General features: G+C 57.8%; 1 protein-coding gene across 1 annotated transcript in view; it reads left to right on the forward strand.

Moving 5' to 3' along the window:
- The window catches only part of LOC144952692 (uncharacterized), a 63,499-nt gene extending 57,707 nt beyond the window's left edge, over positions 1–5,792 (forward strand). Inside the window, 2 exon segments of the mRNA XM_078883170.1 lie at positions 2,320–2,450; positions 5,539–5,792. Of these exon segments, the coding sequence (XP_078739296.1) occupies positions 2,320–2,450; positions 5,539–5,710 (303 nt within the window). The 3' untranslated portion in view covers positions 5,711–5,792.
- Positions 5,793–11,960: the final 6,168 nt, after the last annotated feature.

Here is an 11,960-nt window from a genome sequence, read left to right on the forward strand (position 1 = left end):
ATTGTCTTTGAGTTGTGCGCCTTTTGGCGTCATCTGGTCCAACACCATGTGAGACTAGGCTCTAAGGAAAGCTGTCTCGGGTGTGGACCAATCAATTTCAAGGACCATGTGAGACTAGGCTCTAAGGAAAGCTGTCTCGGGTGTGGACCAATCAACTTCAAGGACCATGTGAGACTAGGCTCTAAGGAAAGCTGTCTCGGGTGTGGACCAATCAACTTCAAGGACCATGTGAGACTAGGCTCTGAGGAAAGCTGTCTCGGGTGTGGACCAATCAACTTCAAGGACCATGTGAGACTAGGCTCTGAGGAAAGCTGTCTCGGGTGTGGACCAATCAACTTCAAGGACCATGTGAGACTAGGCTCTAAGGAAAGCTGTCTCGGGTGTGGACCAATCAACTTCAAGGACTATGTGAGACTAGGCTCTAAGGAAAGCTGTCTCGGGTGTGGACCAATCAACTTCAAGGACCATGTGAGACTAGGCTCTAAGGAAAGCTGTCTCGGGTGTGGACCAATCAACTTCAAGGACCATGTGAGACTAGGCTCTAAGGAAAGCTGTCTCGGGTGTGGACCAATCAACTTCAAGGACCATGTGAGACTAGGCTCTAAGGAAAGCTGTCTCGGGTGTGGACCAATCAACTTCAAGGACCATGTGAGACTAGGCTCTAAGGAAAGCTGTCTCGGGTGTGGACCAATCAACTTCAAGGACCATGTGAGACTAGGCTCTAAGGAAAGCTGTCTCGGGTGTGGACCAATCAACTTCAAGGACCATGTGAGACTGGGCTCTAAGGAAAGCTGTCTCGGGTGTGGACCAATCAACTTCAAGGACCATGTGAGACTAGGCTCTAAGGAAAGCTGTCTCGGGTGTGGACCAATCAACTTCAAGGACCATGTGAGACTAGGCTCTGAGGAAAGCTGTCTCGGGTGTGGACCAATCAACTTCAAGGACCATGTGAGACTAGGCTCTAAGGAAAGCTGTCTCGGGTGTGGACCAATCAACTTCAAGGACCATGTGAGACTAGGCTCTGAGGAAAGCTGTCTCGGGTGTGGATCAATCAACTTCAAGGACCATGTGAGACTAGGCTCTAAGGAAAGCTGTCTCGGGTGTGGACCAATCAACTTCAAGGACCATGTGAGACTAGGCTCTAAGGAAAGCTGTCTCGGGTGTGGACCAATCAACTTCAAGGACCATGTGAGACTAGGCTCTGAGGAAAGCTGTCTCGGGTGTGGATCAATCAACTTCAAGGACCATGTGAGACTAGGCTCTAAGGAAAGCTGTCTCGGGTGTGGACCAATCAACTTCAAGGACCATGTGAGACTAGGCTCTAAGGAAAGCTGTCTCGGGTGTGGACCAATCAACTTCAAGGACCATGTGAGACTAGGCTCTAAGGAAAGCTGTCTCGGGTGTGGACCAATCAACTTCAAGGACCATGTGAGACTAGGCTCTAAGGAAAGCTGTCTCGGGTGTGGACCAATCAACTTCAAGGACCATGTGAGACTAGGCTCTAAGGAAAGCTGTCTCGGGTGTGGACCAATCAACTTCAAGGACCATGTGAGACTAGGCTCTAAGGAAAGCTGTCTCGGGTGTGGACCAATCAACTTCAAGGACCATGTGAGACTAGGCTCTAAGGAAAGCTGTCTCGGGTGTGGACCAATCAACTTCAAGGACCATGTGAGACTAGGCTCTAAGGAAAGCTGTCTCGGATGTGGACCAATCAATTTCAAGGACCATGTGAGACTAGGCTCTAAGGAAAGCTGTCTCGGGTGTGGACCAATCAACTTCAAGGACCATGTGAGACTAGGCTCTAAGGAAAGCTGTCTCGGGTGTGGATCAATCAACTTCAAGGACCATGTGAGACTAGGCTCTAAGGAAAGCTGTCTCGGGTGTGGACCAATCAACTTCAAGGACCATGTGAGACTAGGCTCTAAGGAAAGCTGTCTCGGGTGTGGACCAATCAACTTCAAGGACCATGTGAGACTAGGCTCTAAGGAAAGCTGTCTCGGGTGTGGACCAATCAACTTCAAGGACAGTGCACACACATTATCAGAGTTGTGTTTTTTGTTTGCATTATGACTGCAGGTATTGCGGTCTATGCAAACACGACTCCTTGAAAAAAAGGTGTCAGTTTTGTTGGCAGATAGAAGGGTACAAAAACAATTATCATATTTTTACTGGCAAATAAGGTTCCCATAGAATCAAACCCCGTTTGCGACCTCTGGTGTGTTTGTCCATCGCATCCCGTGTGTGTGATTGTCCACCCCATGTGTGTGTGTGTGTGTCATGATTGTCCACCACCCCCCCCACCTCCACCCCCTCCTCTAGGTGGTGGATCCGCTACCCCCAGCGTTCCCCGTGACCCCCAAAGGGAGCGGATTGGGCTACGGCGTGGGCTTCGATCTCAACGACTTCATAGACCAGTCGTTCACCAGCGGACACGGCGGGGACAGGGACGGGTACGGAGACACGGAGAGAGACACGGAGAGACAAGGAGAGAGACACGGGGAGACACGGGGAGAGACACGGGGAGAGACACGGGGAGACACAGAGAGATGCAGGGAGACACGGCGTGGGCTTCGATCTCAACGACTTCATAGACCAGTCGTTCACCAGCGGACACGGCGGGGACAGGGACGGGTACGGAGACACGGAGAGAGACACGGAGAGACAAGGAGAGAGACACGGGGAGACACGGGGAGAGACACGGGGAGAGACACGGGGAGACACAGAGAGATGCAGGGAGACACGGCGTGGGCTTCGATCTCAACGACTTCATAGACCAGTCGTTCACCAGCGGACACGGCGGGGACAGGGACGGGTACGGAGACACGGAGAGAGACACGGAGAGAGACACGGAGAGAGACACGGGGAGACACAGGGAGACACAGGGAGACACGGGGAGACGCAGGGAGACACGGGGAGACACGGGGAGATGCAGGGAGACACGGCGTGGGCTTCGATCTCAACGACTTCATAGACCAGTCGTTCACCAGCGGACACGGCGGCGACAGGGACGGGTACGGAGACACGGGGAGACACGGAGAGACAAGGAGAGAGACACGGAGAGACACGGGGAGAGACACGGGGAGAGACACGGGGAGACACGGGGAGACGCAGGGAGACACGGGGAGACGCAGGGAGACACGGGGAGAGACACGGGGAGACGCGGGGAGACACGGGGAGACACGGGTACGGAGACACGCAGACAGACACGGGGAGAGACACGGAGAGAGACACGGAGAGAGACACGGGGAGAGACACGGGGAGACACGGGGAGAGACACGGGGAGACACAGAGAGATGCAGGGAGACACGGCGTGGGCTTCGATCTCAACGACTTCATAGACCAGTCGTTCACCAGCGGACATGGCGGGGACAGGGACGGGTACGGAGACACGGAGAGACACGGAGAGAGACACAGGGAGACACGGGGAGACGCAGGGAGACACGGGGAGACACGGGGAGATGCAGGGAGACACGGCGTGGGCTTCGATCTCAACGACTTCATAGACCAGTCGTTCACCAGCGGACACGGCGGGGACAGGGACGGGTACGGAGACACGGGGAGACACGGAGAGAGACACGGGGAGACACGGGGAGAGACACGGGGAGACACAGAGAGATGCAGGGAGACACGGCGTGGGCTTCGATCTCAACGACTTCATAGACCAGTCGTTCACCAGCGGACACGGCGGCGACAGGGACGGGTACGGAGACACGGGGAGACACGGAGAGACAAGGAGAGAGACACGGGGAGACGCAGGGAGACACGGGGAGACGCAGGGAGACACGGGGAGACACAGAGAGATGCAGGGAGACACGGCGTGGGCTTCGATCTCAACGACTTCATAGACCAGTCGTTCACCAGCGGACACGGCGGCGACAGGGACGGGTACGGAGACACGGGGAGACACGGAGAGAGACACGGAGAGAGACACGGAGAGACACGGGGAGACGCAGGGAGACACGGGGAGACGCAGGGAGACACGGGGAGACACAGAGAGACACGGGGAGACACGGGGAGACGCAGGGAGACACGGGGAGACGCAGGGAGACACGGGGAGAGACACGGGGAGACGCGGGGAGACACGGGGAGACACGGGTACGGAGACACGCAGACAGACACGGGGAGAGACTCGGAGAGAGACACGGAGAGAGACACGGGGAGAGACACGGGGAGAGACACGGGGAGAGACACGGGGAGACACAGAGAGATGCAGGGAGACACGGCGTGGGCTTCGATCTCAACGACTTCATAGACCAGTCGTTCACCAGCGGACACGGCGGCGACAGGGACGGGTACGGAGACACGGAGAGAGACACGGAGAGACAAGGAGAGAGACACGGGGAGACACGGGGAGAGACACGGGAAGAGACACGGGGAGACACAGAGAGATGCAGGGAGACACGGCGTGGGCTTCGATCTCAACGACTTCATAGACCAGTCGTTCACCAGCGGACACGGCGGGGACAGGGACGGGTACGGAGACACGGGGAGACACGGAGAGACAAGGAGAGAGACACGGGGAGACACGGGGAGACGCAGGGAGACGCAGGGAGAGACACGGGGAGACACGGAGAGACACGGAGAGAGACACGGAGAGACAAGGAGAGAGACACGGAGAGACACGGAGAGAGACACGGGGAGACATGGGGAGACACAGAGAGATGCAGGGAGACACGGAGAGAGACACGGAGAAAGACACGGGTGTGTGTATTTCTCTCTGTGTCTCTCACCATCATCTCCACATCCATGTTGTGTCTCTCTCTCCCCGTGTCTCTCTCACCGTGTCTCTCACCGTGTCTCTCTCACCGTGTCTCTCACCGTGTCTCTCTCACCGTGTCTCTCACCGTGTCTCTCTCACCGTGTCTCTCTCACCGTGTCTCCCCGTCTCTCACCGTGTCTCCCCCTGTGTCTCTCTCACCCCGTGTCTCTCTCACCGTGTCTCTCTCACCGTGTCTCTCTCCCCGTCTCTCTCTCCCCGTCTCTCTCCCCCTGTGTCTCTCTCACCCCGTGTCTCTCTCTCCCCGTGTCTCTCTCCCCGTCTCTCTCTCCCCGTGTCTCTCTCTCCCCGTGTCTCTCTCTCCCCGTGTCTCTCTCCCCGTCTCTCTCTCCCCGTGCCTCTCCCCGTGTCTCCCCCCCCCCCCTGTGTCTCTCTCTCCCCGTCTCTCTCTCCCCGTGTCTCTCACCGTGTCTCTCACCGTGTCTCTCACCCCGTGTCTCCCCCCCCCTGTGTCTCTCTCTCCCCGTCTCTCTCTCCCCGTGTCTCTCACCGTGTCTCTCTCACCGTGTCACCCCGTGTCTCTCTCCCCGTCTCTCTCTCCCCGTGTCTCTCACCCCGTGCCTCTCCCCGTGTCTCTCACCGTGTCTCTCACCCCGTGTCTCTCTCCCCGTGTCTCCCCCCCCCCCTGTGTCTCTCTCACCCCGTCTCTCTCACCCCGTGTCTCTCTCCCCGTGCCTCTCCCTGTGTCTCTCACCGTGTCTCTCACCGTGTCTCTCACCGTGTCTCTCCCCGTGTCCCTCACCCCGTGTCTCTCTCTGTAGGTCTGCTGATTCCGCGTCTCTGTCCGCGTGTCTGCTCACCGAGTGGCTCTCTGGCCGTGAGCTCGACCCGGCGGAGATGGAGCGTCTCCAGAGGGATCTGGATCCCGGCTCCCCGCGCTCCCCACCCCCCACGCCGCCCTCAATCCCACACCACTCAGGGGGTCTGAACTAACACGGTTACACACATCCACTCCCCGACTTACGGACACCCCGACTTACGGACACCCCGACTTACGTACACCCCGACTTGTGGACACTCGACTTACGGACACCCCGACTTATGGACACCCCCCACCCCGCCCTCAACCCACCACCTCTCGGGGTGTCTGAACTAACACGGTTGCAGACATCCACTCCCCGACTTACGGACACCCCGACTTACGTACACCCCGACTTATGGACACCCCCCACCCCGCCCTCAACCCCCCACCTCTCGGGGTGTCTGAACTAACACGGTTGCAGACATCCACTCCCCGACTTACGGACACCCCGACTTACGGACACCCCGACTTATGGACACCCCCCACCCCGCCCTCAACCCCACACCTCTCGGGGTGTCTGAACTAACACGGTTGCAGACATACACTCCCCGACTTACGGACACCCCGACTTACGGACACCCCGACTTACGTACACCCCGACTTATGGACACCCCCCACCCCGCCCTCAACCCCACACCTCTCGGGGTGTCTGAACTAACACGGTTGCAGACATACACTCCCCGACTTACGGACACCCCGACTTATGGACACCCCCCACCCCGCCCTCAACCCCACACCTCTCGGGGTGTCTGAACTAACACGGTTGCAGACATCCACTCCCTGACTTACGGACACCCCGACTTACGGACACCCCGACTTACGGACACCCCGACTTATGGACACCCCGACTTGCGGACGCCCCGACTTACGAACATACGCACTTACAAACCAACTTCCACGGGATTTTTGTTTTTACTTGAACGTGAACTGGCATACCTTGTTTTACAGCGACCCACGGAGACCCACGGAGACCCACAGAGACCCACAGAGACCCACAGAGACACACAGAGACACACAGAGACCCACAGAGACCCACAGAGACACACAGAGACCCACAGAGACTCACAGAGACCCACAGAGACCCACAGAGACCCACAGAGACCCACAGAGACTCACAGAGACCCACAGAGACACACAGAGACCCACAGAGACCCACAGAGACTCACAGAGACCCACAGAGACCCACAGAGACACACAGAGACCCACAGAGACTCACAGAGACCCACAGAGACCCACAGAGACTCACAGAGACCCACAGAGACCCACAGAGACCCACAGAGACCCACAGAGACTCACAGAGACCCACAGAGACACACAGAGACACACGGAGACTCACGGAGACCCACGGAGACACACGGAGACACACGGAGACCCACGGAGACACACAAAGACCCACAGAGACACACAGAGACCCACAGAGACACACAGAGACTCACAGAGACTCACAGAGACCTACAGAGACCCACAGAGAGACACACAGACCCACAGAGACCCACAGAGACCCACAGAGAGACACACAGACCCACAGAGACCCACAGAGACTCACAGAGACTCACAGAGACTCACAGAGACTCACAGACTCACAGAGACCCACAGAGACCCACAGAGACACACAGACCCACAGAGACCCACAGAGACCCACAGAGACTCACAGAGACCCACAGAGACCCACAGAGACTCACAGAGACCCACAGAGACCCACAGAGACCCACAGAGACTCACAGAGACCCACAGAGACACACAGAGACCCACAGAGACTCACAGAGACCCACAGAGACACACAGAGACCCACAGAGACTCACAGAGACCCACAGAGACCCACAGAGACTCACAGAGACCCACAGAGACCCACAGAGACCCACAGAGACTCACAGAGACCCACAGAGACACACAGAGACCCACAGAGACACACAGAGACACACAGAGACCCACAGAGACACACAGAGACCCACAGAGACACACAGAGACCCACAGAGACACACAGAGACCCACAGAGACCCACAGAGACCCACAGAGACCCACAGAGACACACGGAGACCCACGGAGACACACGGAGACCCACGGAGACTCACAGAGACACACAGAGACCCACAGAGACCCACAGAGACCCACAGAGACACACAGAGACACACAGAGACTCACAGAGACTCACAGAGACTCACAGAGACTCACAGAGACCCACAGAGAGACACACAGACCCACAGAGACCCACAGAGACCCACAGAGAGACACACAGACCCACAGAGACCTACAGAGACCCACAGAGACCCACAGAGAGACCCACAGAGACCCACAGAGACCCACAGAGAGACACACAGACCCACAGAGACCCACTATGACCCACAGAGACACACAGAGACCCACAGAGAGACCCACAGAGAGACCCACAGAGAGACCCACAGAGAGACCCACAGAGACCCACAGAGACCCACAGAGACCCACAGAGACCCACAGAGACCCACACAGAGACCCACAGAGACCCACAGAGACCCACAGAGACCCACAGAGACACACAGAGACCCACAGAGACCCACAGAGATCCACAGAGACCCACAGAGATGAGTGGGTGGGTGAGTGGGTGAGTGGGTGGGTGAGTAGGTGAGTGAGTGAGTGGGTGGGTGAGTGGGTGGGTGAGTGGGTGGGTGAGTGGGTGAGTAGGTGAGTGAGTGAGTGTGTGAGTGGGTGGGTGAGTGGGTGGGTGAGTGGGTGGGTGAGTGGGTGGGTGAGGGGGTGGGTGAGTGAGTGGGAGTGTGGGTGGGTGGGTGGGTGAGTGAGAGTGTGGGTGAGTGAGAGGGTGAGTGGGTGAGTGGGTGTGTGGGTGAGTGAGAGGGTGAGTGGGTGGATGAGTGGGCGAGTGTGTGTGTGAGTGAGTGAGAGGGTGAGTGGGTGGGTGTGTGGGTGAGAGAGTGGGTGAGTGATTGACAGGGTGAGTGAGTGGGTGGGTGAGTGAGTGGGTGAGTGAGTGGGTGAGTGAGTGGGTGGGTGAGAGTGTGGGTGAGAGAGTGGGTGAGTGATTGACAGGGTGAGTGAGTGGGTGGGTGAGTGAGTGGGTGAGTGAGTGGGTGAGTGATTGACAGGGTGTGTGTGGGTGAGTGAGTGGGCGAGTGAGTGGGTGAGTGGGTGGGTGGGTGGATGAGTGAGTGGGTGAGTGAGTGGGTGAGTGATTGACAGGGTGTGTGTGGGTGAGTGAGTGGGCGAGTTGGTGGGCGAGTGAGTGGGTGAGTGAGTGGGTGGGTGGATGAGTGAGTGGGTGAGTGATTGACAGGGTGAGTGGGTGAGTGGGTGGGTGGGTGAGTGGGTGGGTGGGTGAGTGAGTGGGTGAGTGAGTGGGTGAGTGGGTGAATGGGTGAGTGAGTGGGTGAGTGAGTGGGTGAATGGGTGGGTGGGTGAGTGGGTGAGAGTGTGAGTGAGTGGGTGAGTGGGTGAGTGAGTGGGTGGGTGTGTGGGTGAGTGATTGACAGGGTGTGTGTGTGGGTGGGTGTGTGGGTGGGTGGGTGGGTGAGTGAGTGAGTGAGTGGGTGAGTGAGTGGGTGGTTGTGTGGGTGAGTGATTGACAGGGTGTGTGTGTGGGTGGGTGTGTGGGTGGGTGGGTGGGTGAGTGAGTGGGTGGGAGAGTGGGTGAGTGATTGACAGGGTGTGTGTGTGGGTGGGTTGCCATCCACACTCATTTGCCAGTAGCCTTCATGGGTGCTGCTCGCTATCAGCACTTGCCCGCACAGCCTGCTAGAGGCTACACGGGGGACCTTTGTCTTGTTGGTGTAACACACTGACATCTGTGACACACGCACAGCGCTTCACAGATTTTCGGATTGTTGCTGCTGCTGCTGCAGTTTAAATGTTACAGATACTGTGAGATTTTATACGAAATATGGAATTTTTAATTGTATATTGCAATCGCAATTGTCTTTTTCGCCGTATGCAAGTTAATCCCGTGCAACGAATTAAAACGTTTTTTTAAAAGATTTATAATTTAACTTTGCTCCGCTGGACTTGAAATAAACGAGTTAAAGAATTTCAGTGGACCAATCAAAACGCCTCGTTCCTCGCCCACCTTGGTCAGCTCCACCAATGGGAGAGCGCGTCTCATTGTGCCCCCCCCCCTCCCCCCCACCTTCCCCTCAACGTCCAATCACAGGCCTCTCGTAACATCCGGGTCTCTTGACGGTTGACCAATGAGAGCGCGCGGCTCATCGTGGAACCCCCCCCCCTCCTCCCCCACCACTCCCCTCCTCCATGCCCATATTAGGAGTGAGGGAGGCGGAGTCTCCTCGGCGTCCAATCACAGGCCTCGTAACATCCGGGTCTCTTGACGGTTGACCAATGAGAGCGCGTGTCCCATTGTGCCCCTCCCCCTCCTCCCCCACCACTCCCCTCCATGCCCATATTAGGAGTGAGGGAGGCAGAGTCCCCTCGGCGTCCAATCACAAGCCTCGTAACATCCGGGTCTCTTGACGGTTGACCAATGAGAGCGCGTGTCTCATTGTGCCCCCCCCCCCTCCTCCCCCACCACTCCCCTCCATGCCCATATTAGGAGTGAGGGAGGCGGAGTCTCCTCGGCGTCCAATCACAGGCGCCTCGTAACATCCGGGTCTCTTGACGGTTGACCAATGAGAGCGCGTGTCTCATTGTGCCCCCCCCCCCCGTTACCTCGACCATCCAATCACAGGCCTCTTATCGTCTTATTCTTGGTTCTTTCGGTAAAGTCGCGTAGAAAATAAAATAAACCAAAAATTTAATTAATTTTTATTTAATTTAACTTTATTATTTTGTATTTTATTTTCTATCTCCGTGACTTTACCGAAAATTTTACGTCAAAATCTGACCAATGGGGAGCGCGCGTCTTATCGTGGACACACCTCCCCCCTGTCGCCCCGCCCACGTCTATATAAGGAGCGAGGCAGAGGTCAAGCCGCCTCGTCCAATCACAGGCCTCGTATTATCCGGGTCGCTTCGCAGCCGACCAATGGGAACGCGCGTTGCACCGTAGACACACATCCCCCTGTCGCCCCGCCCATGTCTATATAAGGAGCGAGGCAGAGGTCAAGCCGCCTCGTCCAATCACAGGCCTCGTATTATCTGGGTCGCTTCACAGCCGACCAATGGGAATGCGCGTTGCATCGTAGACACGCCCCCCCACCACCGCCCATGTCTATATAAGGAGCGAGGCAGAGGTCAAGCCGCCTCGTCCAATCACAGGCCTCGTATTATCTGGGTCGCTTCACAGCCGACCAATGGGAATGCGCGTTGCATCGTAGACACGCCCCCCCCCCACCACCGCCCATGTCTATATAAGGAGCGACGTGAGTCACCTCGTCCAATCACAAACCTTTCATCTTCGCTGACCAATGAGAACGTCTCATTGTGGACACGCCCCCCCCCCCACCACCGGCCCCGCCCACGCCCATATAAGGAGCGAGGTGGCGGTTGCTTTGCCGCCATTGCTCCGCTAACGCTCGCCCTTGAAGCCTTCGTCCTGAGGGGAACAAAAAATTAACAAAAAAATTCTCCTCAAACCACCGGACGGGACCGACTTGTTGACGATTACGCCGTTGTTGTCGTCGTCGTTTGTTTAATAATAATAACAAAGAAAGAACGAAAGAATCGCCGTCAAGATGTTCGCGTTGGTTGCGATGCGCTCCCTGGCGGGTCTCAGCCGCCCGCTGACGCGCTCCGTCTCGTCGCTGCCAGCGGAGCAAGCGATTGGTGGAGCGGTGAGTCACGTGGGGGGGGGGTGAGGGGTAACGTGAGGGGGGGGGGTAACGTGAGGGGGGGTAACGTGGGAGAGGGGGGGTATAGTGGGTGGGGGGGGTAACGTGAGGGGGGGGTAACGTGGGAGAGGGGGGGTATAGTGGGGGGGGGGTAACGTGGGAGAGGGGGGTATAGTGGGTGGGGGGGGTAACGTGAGGGGGGGGGTATAGTGGGGGGGGGGGGTATAGTGGGTGGGGGGGGTAACGTGAGGGGGGGGTAACGTGAGGGGGGGGTATAGTGGGGGGGGGTAACGTGGGAGAGGGGGGTATAGTGGGTGGGGGGGGGTAACGTGAGGGGGGGGGTAACGTGAGGGGGGGGTATAGTGGGGGGGGGTAACGTGGGAGAGGGGGGTATAGTGGGTGGGGGGGGTAACGTGAGGGGGGGGGTATAGTGGGGGGGGGGGTATAGTGGGGGGGGGGGGGGGTAACGTGAGGGGGGGGGTATAGTGGGGGGGGGGGTAACGTGGGAGAGGGGGGTATAGTGGGGGGGGGTAACGTGGGAGAGGGGGGGTAAAGGTGGGGGGGGGGGGTAACGTGGGGGGGGTAACGTGAGGGGGGGGTAACGTGAGGGGGGGGTAACGTGAGGGGGGGGTAACGTGAGGGGGGGGGTAACGTGAGGGGGGGGGTAACGTGA

Source organism: Lampetra fluviatilis, chromosome 69 (genome assembly GCF_964198595.1).
Source record: "Lampetra fluviatilis chromosome 69, kcLamFluv1.1, whole genome shotgun sequence".
Classification (NCBI taxonomy): domain Eukaryota; kingdom Metazoa; phylum Chordata; class Hyperoartia; order Petromyzontiformes; family Petromyzontidae; genus Lampetra; species Lampetra fluviatilis.